The following is a 23167-nucleotide window of genomic DNA, read 5'->3' as shown; positions in this document are numbered from 1 at the left end:
CGGACTTGGAATTTTTGTATGTTTTATTTGACTATTTTTCGAAATTAAAAATGAGACAAGAATAAGAGACAAGTATTATGTTTATATGGGAGTATGTCACAGAACAACGACGGCGAAGGCCGTTGGATTTTGAATGACATAGATTTATTGGATGGTGGAAATAAATTCAAACAACACAAAACATTGTACAAAGAAATAAACAAAACCATCAAACAAAAAATAAAAACTGCAAAAGAAAAATAGATAACAGAACAATGTGTAGAGATTGAAGACTTAAATAAAAAACATGTTGACTTCCATCTTCATAATAAACTCAACGAATTCACAGGTACGACATATTACAAAAACCAAATAATCTAACCAACACAGAAGGCAAACTGATTTCAAGCCCGAAAGAATAAATAAACATTATGGGAAGACATATAAAGCAACTCTTTTATGACATCAGAGAAAGTCCTACATATAAGAAGACCTAAGAAAACGACAAAGGTCCTCCAATACTGAAGTCCCAACTGGAACATGCTCTACACGTTAACTAAAAAACAACTAATCTACAGGAAAAGACGATAAATTGCAGCTAAGCTACTGAAGTTAATCAACGAGGAAAACTTAAACCTTCTCCTTGGCCTATTTAATAATATTTACAATACAGGAGCGATCCCTAAAAGATGGCTGGAATCAGTCTTCATATCATTGGCAAAAAAGAAGAACGTCAAATCATGCCAGGGCTTCGGCCTTATAAGTCGTACTCAATAACATTATGAAGCTTTTCTAACGAATCATACATAACAGACAACAGAATATATAGAAGACGTTGAAAAATAGTTGAATATAGAAGAAGTGACGAGGTTACCGGTCAAAAACAATTTGGCTTCAGGGAAAGCATAAGGACACGAGAAGTGATATTCTGTCTTCAAACTCTGGCACAAAGGTGCAAAGAACAACAAGCAGACGTTTTGTCTGTTTTATAGATTTTAATAAGGCGTTCGACTGGGTGCAGCACTGGACCTTGAGAGAGATTGAACGACATCGGAATCGACAAAAGGGGTTCTCAAATTATAGAAGGTATTTATTGGAATCACACAGCAATCATAAAGACCAATGGTTACACGTTAACACCAAATGAAATTCAACGAAGTGTCAGACAGTGTTGTCTGATATCGCCGATACTGTTTAAGGTTTAAGGTTTACTCGGAGGTAATATTTGCAAACGCTTTATTGCACTTTTTCAGAGGTATCAGGATAAACAAACAAGAGTAAATACACCCGCTAGCAGATGCTACTGTCTTAATGACTGATTCAGACCACAGTCTCCAGATACTATTACATAGGGTCACTGAGAAAAAATAGGGATGAAGATCAATATTGAGAAAACCAAAAATATGAATAAAGAACAAAAATTTACCCCTTCCAATATGTGAACCACCAACAGCCAGAATACGCAATACGCATACGCATACAGCTTGAATGCAGTTTTTCGCATGTTTGTTTCACAAAATATTCTACTGCTCCGCGTCTTTTTACACACCCGTATTGTATCTGTGTATATTTTTATCTTAGATTTGCGCGTTAACAATAATGTTAGTATGTAAATAGTACGATTTCTCTCATTTCGATAAAAAAAATATGGTAAACAAACTAGTTAGGTGATTCATTCTTTCAATATCGCAAGTCGCGACGTTTTATCGCGGGAAATATCCAAGCACCGAACACGTTACAGATTTACATAACTGCACAGTTAGACAAGATTTTTATCTTAATTAGGTTTTATAACGTGTAACTAATTAATTCAAAAACAAGTTTTAATGATTTGTATATTTATATATCTGTTTGTGTTGTTCCTAGAGAAATATATCCTGTCAATATCATAGAACTTGGGGTTTTCCATGGTTTTTCATATTGTTGTTTTTCGTATTATAATTCAGTCAGGTCAAAATTCTCAAAATTTAATTAATAAAAACTGTAGGTTTCGTGTATTTTTTCTTTGGTGGGGCTATGGTAATTTTGTGACCTGTTTGAAGATTTTTTCCCTGGAAGCCGTCTGTTGTGAACCGGTTGTACTGCAGCCACTTGGCTTATTGTACATCTTCCATTCGTTTATGAAACCCATTCCAGAATTCCGGAACCCTGTACCAGCGTGTACAGGTCTAGTTGGTGGGTGCCATATATATTTGGAGTCACTTCAATGTCTTCGAAAAGTGTTTGCCGCCTCCGATCCAATACCTCACAGTCATAAAAAATATGGTTGACTGTTTCAGGTTCTCTGTTACAGAGTCTGCAGCTCAAATCTCCATGAAACAGCCCCATTGTATGCAGGTGACCCTTAACTGGCGCATGTCCAGTGAGGAAACCTGTTATGACTCTGAGCTGATTCCTGCTTGTTTTCAGCAGTAACTCAGTCCTACTAACACATGTCCGTCCGATATACATCTTGCCATGTGTTTGACCGGGTACACTCTCCCAGTGTGAGTTGTGTTGGCTTCGGCTACAGGCTTTTTTTCGTTCGAGTACGGTGCTTTTTGGCATTCCCACAGCCGGCTCTGGACCCAGGTATTTTGTAGCTGATGCTCTCTTGGCAAGTTTATCAGCTCTTTCATTGCCGTATATGCCTCGATGACCTGGAACCCATACCAGTATAACACTGCTATGTTGTGCCAGTCTGTCAAGTTCTTATCGACATTCCTACACCAGCCTAGAGTTCACCTTAGGGCATATAAGAGCCCCAATGGCTGCTTCGCTATCTGTGCATATGTTAACCCGCTTCAGTTCGAATGCCATCAGGTTGTTTTCTCTTGCACAATACGGAGGTAAATTCTCCCAGTGGAATAGAAATGTTGAAATTGCCACTACAGAATATTCCGGCGCCCGAACCGTCTGCAGTTTTAGACCCGTCCGTATACCAGGTGTAACCCTGCAGTCTGGGTCGAGAGTTTCCTCTGTCCCATTCGTCTCGTGGGCAAATGTCCACTTGAAAATGTACTTCAGGCTTGTATCTTGATGTCATATGGTCAGAAATCATCATCCATCCTGTTTGAAGATGGTGTTGGCCTAAATTGAAATCGGAATTGCGAACAGATATGGGATTTTCATAAATCCTATTTTGGATTCTACGATTGTTTTGACCTATGTTTAAATTGGATACATTCTGCACAAGGAATCTCACAAACTCCGAGTTGTTCATTTAGGATGTTGATTTGGAAAGTTTTTGTAAGGGGGGCAAATATTGTCTTTATTTTGTCAGTAACACCTTTGATGTAAGGAAGAAAAGCTTTCGTATGATCAGAGTCTGAGTCTTTGGGTTGAGATTGAGCGGGAGATTGAAGTTGTGGATGCTCTTTTCGATGGTGATTTTTGCGGTAACCCTTTTGGATAAAGGCTTGTTTTAAAGAAGAGAAATGCATGCGTCGGCTGCAAATGTCGCAATTGTGTTAGGTTCTAATGATAATGATGGGATAGCGCTAGTATAGAGTAGGTCTCAGGACTTTAGGTCCCTGGGCCCCAGGTCCTAGCTTTAACTTGTCTTAAATTCTGTACATGCTTCCTCATTTATAAGTCGAAAGTATCTGTCGGATATAAATTATTATGATTCTATTAGCAGTTGAGAATATTGTTTTGGTAATTAGCATTTCATTTTATGATATAATTCGTCATGCTTTTTCAAAAGCCTGCGCTACATCGAGAAAAATTGCAGAACAGACTTTTCTTTCTTCTAGAGCTTTTTGTACTATAGGTACCTATCTGTTATTAACACAATGTTAATGTTGAAATTGTGTTATGGTGATAAAATTCGTACAGAAGGTGTCAAAAACTGATAATGTGGAATTATTAATATTTATTTTACATTTTTTTTGTCATCACACGTGTTGCGTTACTTACCTTTATCAACGGCCTTAAGTTTTTTTAATATAAATCTAAAAATATATTTATGTAAAATGGTTGAAGAGATTTAATCGATATTTTAGTTATCTTATTAGTAATATCTTAATAGTTAACTCAAAAAAATGTGTTTGTATGATGAAATAAAATTTAAAATAGCGTCTTTCAAATTTAGGAAAGATAATCAGGTGTATCTACGTGTTTACCCAAAAATCAATATACTGTTATTACTTTTAAAATTTATTAAAAATCTTAAACTGAAGTCCAAACAAATATCTTATCAATATTTTTAATCTATGGGCTATTTGTAGTTACACGTGAATTGATGACTGACTGGGATTGGGAGTATAAAGGGGTTAAAGTTCTGCAAACAAACTAGGTTCAATAATAGTTCAAACTAGTTCATTCATATTTAAGGTGTAAAATTCTTTTAACAAGGGATATACCTGTTTTATGGAATGCTCCCGTGTTTATTTAAGTACACACTTCCATCAATAGTACCCCGCTGAGCAGAATATTAATGAATCTCTTAGTTTGCTTGCAGAACTATATTAAAAGTCTTATAATGCAATTCAAATGTTTACAAACTTTATTTAAGAGACCAGTTTCGCCGTGTTTTGCACATCAGCAGGTCAAACTAAAATAAACTTCGACTAAACTTTCGAACTTAAAAAAGACAACCTCGTGTAATGTTATCAGGACAGTGAAATCCTCCTGGTAGTCATACTCGTTCATTTTCCCCTGCGTGTTTATTGAAGTTATACTTCTTTAGGCACGAGTACTCTGGGCTAATTAGCAAAATTCATGGAAAAGTTATTTACCAGCAATTTTATTGCTGGAATCGAATTATAAGATCCTATATATTAATAATATAGGTATGCAAAGTCCGCAGATAGTGTGCTACTTTTTTTATAAACAAAATGGCGCCGACAAATCTTATTTTTTTCAATTATTGCTCTATAACTCCGAAGATTTTAAAATTACAACAAAAATACCCAAATAAAAATTCACCGCAATTAAATTCTGCATACAGATATGTTTTCCCGATTTGCTCCGACGAAAATTTTCCTCGGAAAATGCGGGTTTTCCCAACAAAAACTCTAATTTTCAAATAAAGCTTTAGGTAAGTAAATATTAATCAATAATTAAATAACTTAGTGACATCAAAGCTTTCTTGGTATAGATTGTAATTCCAGAAGCCGGTGAAAATTAAACGAATATTTTAGCAACAATTCAATTGTTAATTAACAATTTACGATCGCAATTATAACCAAAATAATCATGATACATTGATCAAACTTATAAAGATTATAAAGATGAGATGCTTATTTAATATTTTATCGACAAAATATAATTTTTTTTTGCATAATTATTAAATTTTGAAAAAAAAATAGTTATAATACGCTGGTCTAATTAGTAAAGTACAAAGAAAGGTTATTTACCAGCAATTTCATTGCTGGAATCGAATATTATGATCCTATATATTAATAATATAGGTGTGCAAAGTTCGCAGATAGTGCGCTACTTTTTTTATTAACAAAATGGCGCCCTCAAATCGTGTTTTTTTCAATTATTGGTCTATAACTCCGAAGATTTTAACTTTACACCCAAAACACTCAAATAAAAATTTACCCCAATTTAATTCTACATATAGGCATGTTTTTCCCGATTTGCTCCGACGAAAATTTTCCTTGGAAAATGTGGGTTTTCCCAACAAAATCTCGAATTTTCAAATAAATTTTTTGGGCAAGTAATTATTTATCAATAATTAAATAACTTGGTGAAATAAAAGCTTTCTTGGTATAGATTATAACTGCAGAAGTCGGTGAAAATTAAATGAATATTTTAGCAACAATTCAATTGTTAATTAACAATTTACAGTCGCAATAAAAACCAAAATAATCATGAGACATTGATGAAACTTAGAAAGATTATAAAGATGTGATGCCTATTTAATATTTTGTCGACAAAATATAAATTTTTTATTTTTTTGCATAATCTTTAAATGTTTAAAAAAATAGTTATAAACAAATTAACATTTATCAGAAATTGTTTATTATATTCTAATTTTAAAAAATACTTAAAATGCGTATTTCAAAGGTCTTGAAAATGAATGCTTCAAAAAAAATTTCCAACCATTTGCAAAAAAGTTATGAAACAGCAAAGTAAATATACGATTGTTCCGTTGTTTATAATTTGTTTTAATTGTTTTGAAGCTTAAAAGTAAGTCTGTGGTACAATCTAATTACTCACAAAAAATATCACATATTAGTTCAATGGTTCTATTTTAATCAAAGATTAAAAATACTTTTTTTTTGTAATTTTTAGCGCGAAATTAGGCTTGATACAGAGCCGGAGATATTCACTCGAAGCGACTGACACGCTTTAAACTCCCGCGAGTTGTGTATGTGGACGGGTATAATACATAATACATAGCTACGGTACTGTATTAGTCAACTTTCGCGCGTGTAAATTACAAAAAAAGATATTTATAATCTTTAATTAAAATATAACCATTAAACTAATAATCATTATTTTTTGTAAGTGATTAGCTTGTACTTTAAACTCACTTTTACGCTTTGAAAGAATTAAAAAAATATATAAACAACGCAGTAATCGTATGTTTACTTTGCTGTTTCATAACTTTTTTGCAAATGGTTGTAAAAAAGTTTTAAAACATTCATCTTTTAAGATATTTGAAATACGCATTTTAACTATTTTTTAAAATTAGAATATAATAAAAACTTTCTGATAAACGTTAATTTGTTTATAACTATTTTTTTTAAACATTTAAAGATTATTCAAAAAAAAATAAAAAATTTATATTTTGTCGACGAAATGTTAAAAAGGCATCTCATCTTTATAATATTTCAAAGTTTGATCAGTGTATCATAATTATTTTGGTTATTATTGCGACCGTAAATTATTAATTAACAATTGAATTGTTGCTAAAATATTCGTTCAATTTTCACCAGCTTCTGGAACTATAATCCAAACCAAGAAGGCTTTTAAGTCACCAAATTATTTAATTATTGGTAGATGATTACTTATCTAAAACTTTATTTGAAAATTAAAGATTTTGTTGGGAAAACCCGGATTTTCCGAGGAAAATTTTCGTCGGAGCAGATCGGAAAAACATATCTCTATGCAGAATTTAATTGCAGTGAATTTTTATTTGAGTGTTTTTGTTGTAAATTAAAATCTTCGGAGTTATAGAGCAATAATTGAAAAAAACACGATTTTCTGGCGCCATTTTGTTTATAAAAAAAGTAGCACACTATCTGCGGACTTTGCATACCTATATTATTAATATATATAATCATAAGCTTCGATTTCAGCAATAAAATGCTGGTAAATAACTTTTCCCAAAAATGGCCTATTCTCCGATAATCAGCCCAGACTAGAGGGTGAATTTTTACATTCCCTGGCGCATGCGCACACCGATAGTATGGTATTAGTCGCTACATCTTTATGTAGCGCAAATAAGGTGTGCGTAAAAAGAATGTATTATTAGTGTTTTTAGTAAATATATTTATTATAATTTTTGTGTCTTTGGATTTGTCTTCCTCGAGAATAAGATATTTTATAATAATAATAAGTATATTTAAAGTATTTTTGTATACTTCACTTGGTCTATTAAATTTGTCAGTATGTATGAGAAATCTTGTAACCTGTCAAAGCAAAGGGAATATAGCTCAGTGGTAGAGCGTGTGACTGGAAATCGAGAGGTCGCCGGTTCAAATCCCCTTGTGTTTTCTATTTTTTTTTATTGAAGTTATACTTCTTTAGGCGCGATTGAGAGTAAAATTTCATAATATTGCGCGCATGCGCACACAGACAGTATTGCATTTAGTTGCTAAATCTTTCAAGTTATGGTTCATTCCACCAACATAATTCTGTTTTGGATTATCGCGACAACGAATATTTCAGTATGCAACATACGAAGTACCAAAGTAAATGGCTCTAATAATTATTCCAATAAACAGCAATGTAATTTGCAATTTATTTTCGTTCTTCATATTTTGCACAATAAAATATTCGTTGTCGAAATAATCCAAAACAGACGTATATTCGTGGAATAAGGTATATGTATAAATATATCAGTGCAAGAAAAGGTATGAAAAGAATATATTAGTCTTTTTAGTAAATATATTTATTATAATTTTTGTGTCTTTGGATTTGTCTTCCTCAGGAGTAAGATGAGTATTATTAAAACATTTTATTGTATATTTATTATACTTGTCTGTTTGTTACCGTGAAGTGTCATTAGGTACGTCCAAACTGATACAGACACAGTCCTCGTAGCGTATTTGGTATAGCATACAGCTAGAGATCGAGAGGTCTTGAGTTCGAATCCGGGGCAATCCTATACGTTTTTTTTATTTTTTTGAAAGCGGTAAGCACAAAATTAGTTTGGTGCTTAAAAAAAATAAAACAAACTGTTTAAAGTATATTTATTTTTAAGATATCATATAATAGAAGTATAACTTCTTACGTGCGTACAAAGCACACACATTCTTTTTTTTGGTATTGTTTTAATAAAAATTTTTGGAAAGTAGTAAGTAAAAATTAGTTTAATCTTTAAATAAAATACAAATAACCTGTTAAAGGTATATTTATTTCGTTGAAATCATATAATAGAAGTATAACTTCTTACGTGCGTACAAAGTACACACACATTCTTTTTTATTTTTTTCTTCTTGCAGTACCGTCTCCTATCGGAGGTTGGCTACCGTCACAGCAATCTTAACTTTGTTGGCTGCAGCTCTCAACAACTGTATTGAACTGCACCCATACCACTCCCTTAAATTTCGCAACCAGGAAATCCTCCTACGTCCCACATTTCTCTTTCCCTAGATTTTTCCTTGGATTATGAGTCTTAGCAGAGATTACTTTTCTCCTCTCATTATGTCGCCTAGATATTCCAGTTTTTTAGATTGTATGGTTTTTATGACTTCGCATTCCTTCCTCATCTTCAGCAAAACATCTTGATTTGTTACTCTCTCTGTCCATGGTATTTTCCACATTCTCCTGTAGCACCACATCTCGAATGCCTCAAAGTTTTTTATGTTTATCTTTTTCAGTGTCCAAGCTTCCATGCCGTACAGCAGAACGGAGAAAACATAACACCTTAACATTCTCGTTCTTAAGTTTATATTTATGTCCCGGCTGCATAGGAACCTTTTCATTTTGACAAATGATTGTCTCGCTATCTCTATTCGCATCTTAATTTCTCTTGTCTGGTATTATCTCAATTACTCTCAAATAATCTCAGTTTCTTCGGTTAACTAAATATTAACCTTGGTTTTTGCTGTTTGTCCCCAGTACAACCTGGCTATGATGTTAATGTCGCGATTAATAATGTCGTGATCTCATACAGCTTTTGGTGTCTGACTTTATCGAAGGCCTTTTCAAAATCTATGAAACCTACATAGAGGTCTTGGTTTACATCTAAAACACCTTTGAATTAACACACTCAGACCAAACAAAGCTTCCCGTGTTCCCAGTCCACTTCTGAATCCAAACTGTGTGGCGCTTATGTCCTCTTCTTATTTATTAAATATTCTATTGTGATTTATTTTAAAAAATACTTTTATTGTGTGGCTCATCAATGCTATAATTCTGTGGTCTGAACACTCTCTGGCGTTATTCGTCTTCGGGATTGTGACAAAAGTAGAGGAGAGCCACTTCTTTGGTATGATGCCTGTTCTATAAATTGTGTTAAAGATGTTCACCATTATTTCAAGTGTGCCGTCGTCTATAAGTTTCAACAATTCTACAGGAATTTCATCTGGTCCTGCAGCTTTACCCCCTGTGTGCCTTATAGCATATTTATTCTATCTCGCTTTTTAGGATTTCAGGCCCTGCGTGTTTATAAAATAAACTTATTTAAAGTAAACTTGTGACTTATTTCCAATAAAAATAGTAAATTAAGATGCCACAAGAAAATAGCTTCAAAACAATATTGGGATATTGGGATATATTTTTGAACAAACCTTACGTTCTTATGACCAAATAGACCAAAACTATTTTAATATCCCACTGGTACCTATATTATTTCACCAATAATGACATGATTTCAAAGTTAGTTAAATATGATATACCTAATCCGTAGGGCGTTACACAAGTTGACAAAAATAACAACCTAAGTAAGACCATGGTTACCACAATTACGTTACTATTGCTGGCAAGTGTACTTATTTGAAAACTAATTAATTCAAAATACATTCAAATTTGTTGCATATAAAGAATATTGAGTTGGACATTAAACGTTGAAGGCACCACGGGTATTATAGATAATAACCTTGGTACCTTAATAACTATTTTTTTGGATATTTTATAGGAGATATAAATATTTTGTGTAAAATATTCTTTTTATATTTTAAATCTCTTGTCTTTTAATTATTATAAATGATTATCCATTATCCTACACAGTTAAGATAGAAATAATGACAACCATGACAATCGAGTTCAAAAAATGTTTGTTTTATTGATATTATTTACTAAAATAAAATATGTAATATGATTCATTCTCGGCATATCTCACTTTGATGCTTAGTTATCTTCAACAAATTCTAGATCATTGGGTCGGATGCAACAGGGCAATGTATCAAAACATTGCAAAAAATGTATTCGTTTTTATTAGAAATATATCAATGGTAAAAAATGGCAAAAACTGCATATTTTATGAAATACATGTTTAAAACATGTTTTGAATTTTGTCGGTAGGACACTCTGATCAAGAGATATCAATTTTTTACCGTCTAGTTGATACAAATTTTATTTAAAAAATTGATATCACGTGCGAAATTGACATCCAAAATCGCCGGTCGCTTCAAGCGTCGTTTCTGAGAATGGTTCATTCTGCACAAAAAGTGCTAATAAACATTTTTGTTCCAAATTATCTCAGCTATATTTTTGTTTGAAACATTTTTTTACGGCGTACAGCTTCTTGGTAAATCTGATGTTTTTCTGTTTCTGTTTTCCTGCTGTAACGCTACCATGGATGTTTAAGAGGAAGCTAGGGGGTAGAAGTAGCTAAATTTTTTGCATCTTTTTCGGGGTCCCAATATTGACATTCTCGGCAGAATTCGGTTTGTTCTTATGATTTCTACGAATTTCTTGTTGTTGAATTGTAGGATATACACTATGATTGTCTATACAGTTAAGTCCACGAGTCTTTACCCGTGCGTCATCATTTAAAGCATACGAAATAAGTCGGAAATTGACCAAACGCAACAGCAAGTGACAGAAAGTGGGTATTACTCCGATCACGGGTTATAGTATAAAATTTGACGTTATCAAATAAATAGAATGTCAAATTTAAGTTTTGCTTTAAAATTTTGGGGCATAATTATAGCTAAGTACATTTGAAGAAGCTTAATAAATTCTTTTATCGCCAACCGTCACTAAAGTCATTCATTATTGTACTCATTTGCCGCCATTTGCGGCAGTAAAGTAACACTTTATTGTACTGAAAGAAGAATTTTACTTTACCTGCCGCCATTAATCGAGATTGAATGTGATCGATGGCAGTAATCGATTATTTATTTGAGTGAACTTAAAATTTATTTACTTTAATTATTAAAAATCATCATTCTCTTTGCCTTACCCTATGCGGGGTCGTCTTCCCTAATTGCATTTCTCCACAAAATTCTATCTTGGGTCATATCAATGTCAATCCCCTTTACCAACATGTCCTGCCTTATCGTCTCCCCCTAGGTCTTCTTTGGTCTTCTTCTCGTACTCCTTCCAGGAATCTGCACTTCAGCTATTCTTCGTATTGGGTGATTAACGTCTCGACGTTGAACATAACCAAACCATCTTAACCGATGCTCTCTCATTTTGGCATCAATTGGTGCCACACCTAGACTTACCCCTAATATACTCATTTCTAATTTTATCCTTCTTTGTCACTCCACTCATCCATCTAAGCATTCTCATTTCCGCCACATGCATTCGTTGTTCCTCTTTCTTCTTCACTGCCCAACATTCAGTTCCGTACATCATAGCCGGTCTTATGACTGTTTTATAGAATTTTCCCTTCAGCTTCATTGGAATTTATCTGTCACACAACACACCACTCGCTTCTTTCCACTTCATCCATCCAGCCCTAATTCTACTACATGCATCTCCATCTATTTCTCCATTACTCTGTAATAACGATCCCAGGTACTTAAAACTATTGCTTTTTACAATCATTTCACCATCCAAAGATACCATTTTATTTGTAGTAACTCCATCTTTAAATGAACATTCCAAATACTCTGTTTTTGTCCTACTAAGTTTTAAACCTTTTTCCTCCAGAGCTTGCCTCCACTGTTCCAGTTTTTGTTCTAAGTCTCTTTCACGATTTCCTACTAACACGACATCATCAGCATACATTAAGCACCATGGAATGTTACCTTGTAGTTTCGCTGTTATCTGGTCCAAAACTAATGAGAATAAATACGGACTAAGCACAGAAACTTTAATTATTAAAAATATTGTACAAAATTTAAGACATTGCTTAATTAAATTTATGTCAAAAAGTGAAACTCTGTAGTATTTTGTAATTAAATTCATATAAAATAAATCAAAACTTGACCGATTTAGCAGTTATTCAATATTGATAAATATCGATTAAAAATCGAAAGCGGCCATCTTGCAAAAGTTATCTGTCATCACTGTCATGAAATTTTTATTACGTCTATAATTTTAAAAATTGTTAAATTTTAAATTGTAAGTAAGTGTTAAAACCAATATAAAATTGTTGGCGATAAAATTTTGTATGCACCACGTCAGTAAAGTCTCATTATCGAACTCGTCTGTTATTCGCCTCGCTCGCTAGGGTCGCGCTCGGCTCATAATATCAGACTGGTTCGATAAAGAGTAACTTTACTGACTTTTTACATAAATAGCTATTGTTATCATTGATTAATAAATAAATAAAAAATTTATAAAAAAATTCAATAACATATTTTCTTTTTGTTATTTTATTTACTTTGGAGGAACATTAAACACAAGCATTCCTTAACTGTGTTAATGAGGTTAGTACGTTGTCAAAATTAATCGTAAAATAACATAAATTTACCATAAAATTTCAAACTCCAATATAAAATTAGTTGTGAAAACAACTCTTTGTATACTATAAAGAACTTCAAAATGCAAAAATTCGACAAAATCACAGCAAAAAATTCAACAAACTGACAGCCACAAAAGTAAACCAACAAATTGTACTTAAAATATGTGAAAACATCCCCAATCGTCTTTTTTTGTACCTATCTCTTTTCAATGTACTGAGTCTAGATCGTTCATAAAAATAACATGTTTTTACTTAATAACAGGCGGTAGCTGGTTTGTCATTAGTTTCATGCGTGGAAGAGAATGATGCTAGATAAAAGGTATGTGTTTTATCTCGCCAGGTGTTAATGACGCACGGGTAAAGACTCAAGTGTATGTCAACTAATTTAGTTAGCTTCTTGGTTATTATGTTTTCCGACTATTGTACCATCTATCTAGTAATTTGTAATTTTAGGAAAGAATTTTTCACGCTTTTTTGATGGGTTTACGGTTTACCTTTTTTCTAAACGCTTGTAACTTCATAACGTAGTTTATAGGTTCCTATCTACATAAACTTGTTATATTAGTTCACATTACTGTCTTTACTTACTTTAGGTAATTTGCTTATCTGCTTGGATGATAATTTTTATTTAGGAAATTTAAACATGCTATTTAAAATTATCGCTTCATAATTATCCATCATCAATAAAACATTTTTTAGAAATGTAATTTTACTAATGTAACAGATAATTTCTAAAAATGTTGTAGACAAATTTTTCGGCCCCTCCTATTACACAATATACATAATAATTCGAAATTGTTAGTTTACTTCATTGTTAGAAAACTGTTCATTTGTGGTGCCTTAATTTCGCATTCGAATTGGTGTTTACGCATTTTGGTGGAATGAAAATTACAGTTTTTAAATAACTAATGTTTGACGTTTCGATCCCACTACAGAAATCGTTCTCAAAAAAATATTTTAAGAATTCTGGGAATATGTATAACCTGTAAAGGGCTTTTCCGAAAAATTGAAAAGGATAGTAAACATGTACGGCATTCAACCAAAATTCAATTCAAAACAACTAATAACACTGTAGATCTATCTTGTTGAAAACCAAACCCAAAAAACATACAAGAAAAATCCAAAAACTGCATCTATAAAATACCCTGTGAATGCAACAATTTCTACGTGAGATGTGCAAACATGATTCGGGCAATGATCACAGAGGAATACAATGGAAAGCAGCCCTTATCCTAGCAAAACAAACGTGTACCAAACCCATCAGCAGATTTGATAAGATTAGATAATGCCGGGGAAAGTACGCATCCTTGTTTAACTCCGCTTTGTATAGCTATATCTTCTACTATTTCTCCCGCATGTTCCAGTCTTGTATATCCCTTTTAGAATAGTCTGATCAGGTTAATGTATTTCATCGGTAGTCCATATAGTTTTAGAATCTTCCACATTTGTTCGCTGTTTATACTATCGAAGGCTTTTATAAAAAATATAAACATTAAATTTATATTCTTTTGCCATTCACTAGATTATTCCAAGATAATTCTTATGAGTACAAAAATGTGACATAGTACATTATTTGACGGTTTTTGCTGTGAATTTTAAAGAACCGTTTGGATTGACATAAAATTTGGCATACGCATAGCCAACATGCCAAAGAAAAAAAGGATATTGTGCCGATGTGTGCTTTTGCCCTGGGGTAAGTTTCACCCCTTTTCGGTGGTGAAAAACATACGTTCAAAATAAGTCCGAAATTCGATAAAATGCCTAATTCTAAGCAACTTTTATTTTTCACCAAGTTAATACTTTTCGAGTTATTTGCGAGTGAATATGTTCATTTTTCAACAAAACAAACACGTTTTTAGACAATTTTTCGCAAATAATTCAAAAAGTAAGTATTTTATCGAAAAACCGTTGTTTGCAAAAGTATAGCTTGGAAAAAAGTGAAAAAAATGGTGTATACATGAAGTCTCTAGACCTAGTAGAAGCAGAGTTATAGCTAAAGAAAAATAGGTTCTTATTCGCCAAACTCCAAATAAATATATTTCAACGTGAAATAACCAAAAAATGAAGCACTTTTTTGAAAAAACTCATTACAACTTTTTTAAAAGAGTTTACAAAGCTTTATGTCCATTTTTATAAAAAAATATTCTGGCATCAAATGTGAGCAAGTTACGCTCAAAATACAGTTGGTCCGTTTTGATTTGGCATAAAAAAATCGGGAAAATCACCCCCTAATTAACAACTTAAATAGAATTAATCGTTACCGCTTCAAATATTGCTTTATTTATGTTGTGTCTATATGGTCTGTAACTTTCATCGATTCAACGTGCTTATTTTTGAAAAAAAAAACAAATGGTTTTAAAATAAAAGATTTAAAATTTTTAGTTTTGAAAAAATGCTCTTTCAAATGAACTTAAAAATTATTCGTAATACCAAAAATCTCAAGAAATAATAAAATATACGTTTTGCTTTTCTGAATATTTTGGACTTTTTGTTTTCCTGTTAGACAAAAATCGGTTATGCTATGGCTGTTCAAAGTTTGCATATACTCGGGATTAGTGACTCGTTCAAGCCATTTTAACTACAGCCTTTTCAAGAATAAGCACTTTGAACCGCTGAGACTTACTTATAAATAATAAATAAGTAAAGTAACTTGTGAAGAGGTAACGATTAATTTTATTTGATATGCTAATTAGGGGGTGCTTTTCGCGATTCTTTTTACCAAAAAATAAGAGGTACCAACAATATTTTGAGCATAACTCACTTACTTTTAAGGTTAGAAGTTTTTTTAAAATACAAGAATAAACCTTTCTTTAAACACTTTAAAAAAGTTGAAATGAGTGTTCCCCGAGAAGTGTTCCGTTTTTTGGTTATTTCTCGATCAAAATATTCGATTTGGAATTTGACGAATGAGAACCTAATTTTCATTAGCTTCAACTTTGCTTGTACCAGGTCTACAGACTTAATATATGCACCATTTTTTTCATTTTTTTATAAACTATATTTTTATTAATAATATTTTTTTCGACAAAGTACTTACTTTTTGAGTTATTTGCGAAAAACCGTCTAAAAACGTGGTTATTTTATTTAAAAATGAACAAATTCACTCGCAAATAACTCGAAAAATATTGACTTGTTGAAAAAACGCTATAGAACAAAAGTTGCTTAGAATTAGTCAGTTTATCGAATTTCGAACTTATTTTGGACATATACTTTTTCACCCCAGAGAAGGGGTAAAACTCACCCCCAGGTCAAAAGCACACATCGATAGAATATCACTTTTTTTTTGACTTGTTAGCTATGTGTATACCAAATTTTATGTCAATCCAAGCGGTTCTTTAAAATTTAGAGGTTTTGCAATATTTTACCGTCAAAGAACGTACTAATAGATCTGATATTAAATCGTTTAGCGCGAAAGCCTGCTTGGTTGCTTCTTAGTTTATTGTGTAGTTCTGGCTTTAGCCCATTCAATATGATCTTGGACACTATTTACCATTTTTGTCTAAAAGTTGAAAATTACGGAGATATTGAGCAAAAACTGTTTTTTTTTTAAATCAAGATGGTGGCTAACGCAACTGCGGAATTCAGTCACAATTTTCAATTTACACTACTACTGATCCCCTCTAAGGCTAGAATAATAAAATTTTGGACATCTCGGCATGCAAGGTTAGACCTTTTTTCGTCTAAGGTTACGTTCACTACGGAGACCATCGTATGGTATCCTAGTCTAGAGCATAGTATCCTACTCTTTATATTCGTGAATTCTCGCATATAAAATAATGAATTTATTTTACCTGGCGATCGAAACTATATTATCGATCGCTATGTAAAATAAATGCATTATTTTGAATGCCAGAATTCACGAATATGAAGAGTAGGATACTATGCTCTAGGCTAGGATACCATGTGATGGTCTCGGTAGTGAACGTTACCTAACTCGACTGGACTATTTGTAACTCATTATAAAGTATACCAAAAAAACTGTAGTTTTAAATATTTTAAATTTAAACATTTTAAATCTTCAGATTTTGTTATCTAAATCGTAGTTTAATCGAAAAAAAAAGTTAAAACGATTGAATGATATTATAATTTTTTTTCATATTTTAATAATAATGTAAGTGTAACTTACAACACAATTTTCTTGCGCGCTCAGTTTGTAAATTATAACCACCTCACGGAGACATAATAACTACCTATACATATTCATACTTTACATATAACCTTGTGGTTTGATTTTTTGGGTCACTTCGTGTCAAGTCAACAAAACTTAACAATAATTATAGACCAAGCTGTTGAAAAAGGTTGATGATTACAACAACAAAAACAATTATATGCGGCTAGATTTTCGCCATTATTTCTTATTAATTTTCTAAGTGATTTATAATTATTAAGGTTAGAAAACTTGATTACTTACATAGGTAGTCTATTTACAGGACACGTTTTGTGGACAATAAAATTACAAAATATAAAAATGGACAATAAAAGCTAAAAATAAAAACCACATAAAAGCACGTATCCACTACGTTGGTGCTCCGCGCTCCTGCAACTGCTCCACACAGTGTTGCTCCAATCGGTGGCGGTTTATATCTAGAGGAGTGCATGCCGTATCGATTGGGGCAGTTGCAAGAAGCATGGAGCACTAACGTAGTGAATATGTGCCTTAACAAAAACTTACACACTTATACTTAAGGTACGTTTAGATATGGCACTTATTGCATGAAATTTTAGTCAGACATTAACACATTTCAGCCTTCAGCCATGGCTATTTTGACCTTCGAGGCAGCTGCTCTGAACAGTTGCCTTGAGCTGCAACCATACTTACTTACAAACTGCTTACAAGACATACGGAACGATAAATCCATAGACATGGGGGAATCTATTATATGTAATATAATCTACAATGGTCTACAATTCGACATGGGGAATAGAATATTTGTTCCGTGGGTGCGTTGACGGATTCAATTAAATGAAATTAAAGTATAAAACAACGAACAGTAATATATTTATTTATTTGTGGTAAAAAGGCGTGCTTCGTTAATATCTCGTAAGGGTTTGTTATTTTAGGGAAGGTGTAACTGAACTGCATGCCCGCTGTGACGATATTGACCGAGACCACAAACGCTATTATGTCATCATGTATGATGGCTAGAAGATAGAAAAGGCGATAAATTACTAAATCTGGCGTTTTAAAAGCTGAGAACCTTTCTGTGGTTTTTAAGAAGTTGACATAAAGAGCGTGGCCAACATGGCAATTTGTGTTTCAATGAGACGTATTCTTTCGTTTTGAGAAAAGTTAATATTTAAAATTAGTAATTAAAAAAATAATAAATGAAGCGTGTCGCTATATATTCATTTATCGTTCCGTATATCTTGTAAACTGTAGAAGGCTCGGAGTCAGTTGCTACAAGAATTTTGCTTTCCAGCGTTAGAAATTTTTAGAGCTTCTGTTTTAGATTTCTCATTGTTTTAATAGATGTCGCTATGGCGTCCATTAGCAAATTATTAATTTGCTACCTTGTCAGTTAGATTTGGTTTTGATTCAGAGCATACCACGAGCTGTTCTGAAGAATCCAAGAGGAATAAACGTACGCAAACATATATGGTGGTATCTCTGAGACAAAATTAAATGTAAAACTGTCTTTCATCAAGATATTTATGTTTAAATAATGTTTAAAGAAATCTCAATATCTAATTTTGTTTCAGATTTTCTAACATGTCGTCAAGTGTTAAATATAATGGTCATCTTGGGCTTCATGTTCAATTACATGTTAAGAGTAAATTTAACAATAGCCATAGTCGATATGATGGTACCAGCTCAGACAAATGCCACGAACTCTACAACAACAACAAAGGTACCAATTGTGGACCAACACAAATTCAATTGGTCGTCTTCAGAGGTTTGTATTTATTTCTTAATTAACCATCTACTTTTCGTGTGTTTGACCTAAAATATATGACACTATTAGTTTATTACGAATTAAAGAGTGTGCTACCCTTTTCCATAAATAATAATAATTGTGCTTGAAAAAGATGTATTCATACTTCACAAATATGGTCTAGACGTAATCATCTACTCTTTCCAAGATGAACCATAAAATTTTACAAAGACATTATAAGATTAAAATAATTTGGACGCGTTTAGACCCAATACGAGCCATCATCAGCAACTATAGGAACCAGGAACAACCAACCAAACAGGAAGGAGAAAGAATCAGTATGTATTAAAGTACGAGATAATTCGTTGTACGTAGAGAGCGTGTGACGAATGTCCTAACTAAGGACGAGATATGTGTAATATATGGTGGAGATAATTGTCCGACTGCGGACTAGATATTGTGATTGTATACGTAGAAAGTGCGTGATATTTTCCTAACTAAGGACGAGAGAGTTTGTTCTTACTGGCAAAAAGAATCAGCATTTTATAGGGACTTTCAAAGCAATGGGAGATTTACGATCTATAAAGCATATACAATTATCTCAGCCGTACCAAATTCTTGTAGCTACTTTCCGATAATTTGTACCGTCCCGGTATTACCTTTTTAAACATGGAATAAAGTATGAGATAATTCACTTTTCTTCCTTTTTCAATATTCTTTATAAATAAATAATGACGTAATATACTATTTTGTTAATAAAACAACAAAAATATGTTAACAATGTCTGCCAAATATATTCAATAACAATAACCCCTTAACATTTTATTAAACAGGTTTTTAATTACCCAAAATTAGCAAATTAAGAGATTCAGAATTTAACATTTTGCTAATTTGAAAGGTCGATAAATAGCGTTTTTTGGATAATAAGCATTTGTTTAAAAACCACTGACTTTTAGGGGAAAAACAGACGGACCACTCTGTGAATATACTCTGTGGTTCCACAAAGCAGCTTCCGATGATTGGCCGTAGTTTGTTATGTGGAGTCGACCTTCCACTCCAGACGAGCGACTGTGGCGCGTGTGGCCAGCCACAGTCGCCGATCCTCACTGCTAGTGGCGTCCACTAGTCGCAAAACTTATTCAGACGGACCACTTTTGTAGCTGCCGCAGATATTGACGAGAGTTTACACGGTGAGCACGTAAAATGAATTTTGATTCGGAAAGATTTTTGATTGAAGTGCAAAACAGACCGGCTATATGGAATACAAGAACCCGAGGGTATAGTTATAGGGTATTGAAAGGAAAAGCGTGGGACGAGATCTTTGAAAAGAACAAATCCCGTAAGCAATATTTTCTCTATTTATATTTTATTATACATATTATTCATTCATAGTGATCGTCGTATATGACGATGTTTACTTTGATGACGCTGTAATAAAAGAAGTAGAAGGAGATCTTCCTTGTCTGAATCCATCATTAAACTGAACAAAACAAATACACAATCTTGTTTGTTTATTTATGTTAAATAATGGGGTCCCATCCTTAGGCCAAAAAAGGTTTTATTGTTAATTGTTGAAAACAAAACGATAAAATATCAGTTAAAAGGGGGTTGCAAGTTAACATGTTTAGATATATTTAATATCATCATCCCCTTAAGGGCCTCCTTCACTCAGTTGTCAGGTTGGGAATCTTACTATTTATGTGTGTTTTTTGTTTTGAAAATTGTATCAAACTATTTTACGCCTATAGGATACCAGATATACTGGTTGATTTTTTATGTACTTCTTTCTGTGATATAGCTGTTTTTGTCTGGTTCTTCTTAATTCCATTTATGGAGTTTATTGGTATTTTTTCAAAAGGGTTGAAATTTTATAAAATATTTAAAACTACGGACATTACAAACACTGATTTTAACGAACACACTTTAAAAAAAATATTAGCCGGCAAGTTTTTAATCATTTGAACAAACTTACTTTTTTTTCTCACTCATTAAATAAAACGCCGCACCCTTCAAAACGATTCACTTCGCAGCGTAGTCGCCGGCGCTAGAAAATCGCCTGTTTCAGCCACTCTGTGGATCCACAGAGTGCTCCGTCTGTTTTTGCCCTTAGGAGTATTTTCATATTATGACAATTGTGTTTAGTGGTAAAAATTGTTAGCTATTTTATTTATGTATTAGTATTTTTATTATTAATAGTAGGGCAATATCTTTGAAACAATGTAAAGTTGTACTCATTTCTTTATTGCGTCATGAATTATTTATTGTTTTAACTAAATAAATGAACAATAAATAACCTTTGTTATGAGGAACTTGGTTATCAATATAGTAAAAAATAATAATTCTGTCATGTATAATAATTATAAATCATATGATGTAAATTCTTAGAAATACATACAACAAATACCTACAGTATTTTATAAATTTGTATTTTTTATATTAAAATGATTTTGTCGCCGTCTCGAATGCCACTGTTTTTGAAGAAATAAAACAATACGGAGAACAATAAATATGACAAATGAAATTACAAAAGATATTAAATTACTACTGACGTAGTAGTGATATTTAGTGATAATGAATGATAATATACAACCACCCGTATAATATAAAATAAAGGAGAATATCCACAAATACGTATAAAAGAAAATTATGAAGAGGGTGACACAAAAATCATGGTTGATCATCATTGTCATTTTCTTCATACCCAAGTCGGTTTCCATAATTACATGTTCCATAAGTTTCTACATAGGTTGGGTCATACCACTACCAATCTCCTTCGCCTAAGGAACTTATCCCACCTAAGCTCTCCGACCAGCTCTTCTTGGGTCTTCCTCTCCTATTCATACGAGGAACCTGCTCAGTAATTCTTCTTATTGGATGATTAATGTGGATAATGTGGTTAATCACTTTTTCAAAATGAAATAATATGGGCCATTTAAAATTCACATTTCTTTCTATACGAAACCAGATGTTGATGGCCTGTTCAGTTTATGTATGGAAAATGCAAATTCCGTAATTATTTACCTTATGTCAATAAATCACTTTTTGAATGCATTCGAAGACGCTTCTTAAAACTAGAAATGTTTTCAGCTTTTAAAACACCAGATAAAGGGCCAGCCTCTTTATGTCCTCGTCTCCAAAATAATAACAAACCCTCTTACGAGATATAAGCACGCCTTTTTAACCCAAAATAAATAAATGTATTATTATTTTTCGTTGTCTTACACTTATTTTAATTTCATGATTGTTTCTGTAAACCACCAACGGAACATTAACATCTCGATGTTAAAGAGACCCTAACCTTCTTAACATATTCTCTTTCCTTTGGGCATCAATTGATGCCATCCTTAGACCTTAGAATTCCCCTAAATACTTATTCTTAATTTTATCCCTTTTTGCCAATGCTTATTAGCAAAGCTCACAACATGAATACAAAGGAAAATAGATAAAAAGAAGGAGGGCAACCGTAATTATGTATGTATTTTTGATTATTTGGTCGTCATCAATACGGTGCAACCAAGTTAGAACAGGAGCAAATTAAGTGATGATTAAGTGATTAAGCGAATTAAGTGAGAGTAATTAAGTGAATTAGTGATCCTTGTGATTTATTTCTATAAAGAGGTTCATATAGTGCATCAAATAAATGAATCACCCTGTATACTACATATCATTTCCTCACATTATCATTTACAGGAAAATAAATTGCGTCGCTAAAAAACCCGCTATATTAACAAATTAATTAAAGTATATTGATTTCATTACACATATTTGATTAGCTTTTTTGTGTCTTGTTTTTTTTGTAATACGTATGAACTTGAGTGGTAAAACACATAACTTGACGCAATCAATTATTGTGTTTTTATGTCGTTTAGATTTATCGACTGTATTACGATTGGAATTTTAATCCCGTTGGGTGTTTAAACAAAGATAATTTTTTTATGTTGTTTATTCACTACGATCTAGTCAAAGAATAATCAGTAACTTTTCTATAGATCCTAACTTACTATCTAATTTAATCTAAGAATCACCCAGTGGTGTATTTATTCTTAGCTTGTTCTAATTTTTAAAGCGATTTTTTCTTGTGCGCTAACCACAATAGCTTTTTCACCTAAGTTGCATTATGCACTACACACTACACTAACTCATATATGGCTTTGTCCTGTTGAGTTTTCTTTTTTGGCTAGAGTTATCCAAAAGCTGAATGGCCTCAACGTTTTGGTGCTGTGAAAGCTTTTCTTCGTGCCTGCAGGCGATTTTTTGTATTTCTTCATCAACATACCACACCGCTAGGTCTCTGTGGATATCTTGGTTATAGACGTACCAAGGTGCGTTAACAATGCACCTCAATACTTTATTT

The 23167-nt window shown here is 32.6% G+C and overlaps 1 protein-coding gene across 1 annotated transcript in view; it reads left to right on the top strand.

Annotated features, from left to right (window-relative positions):
* Window positions 1-23167, top strand: part of LOC126887498 (sialin) — a 142776-nt gene that overhangs the window by 54642 nt on the left and 64967 nt on the right. Inside the window, exon 3 of the mRNA XM_050655104.1 lies at window positions 18641-18834. Coding sequence (XP_050511061.1) covers window positions 18641-18834 — 194 coding nt within the window. The remainder of the gene's footprint in view (window positions 1-18640; window positions 18835-23167) is intronic.

The sequence above is a fragment of the Diabrotica virgifera genome, chromosome 6 (genome assembly GCF_917563875.1).
Source record: "Diabrotica virgifera virgifera chromosome 6, PGI_DIABVI_V3a".
Classification (NCBI taxonomy): Eukaryota; Metazoa; Arthropoda; class Insecta; order Coleoptera; family Chrysomelidae; genus Diabrotica; species Diabrotica virgifera.
The sequence above is the reverse complement of the archived record's forward strand: the minus strand, read 5'-3'. Positions and strand labels throughout refer to the sequence as shown.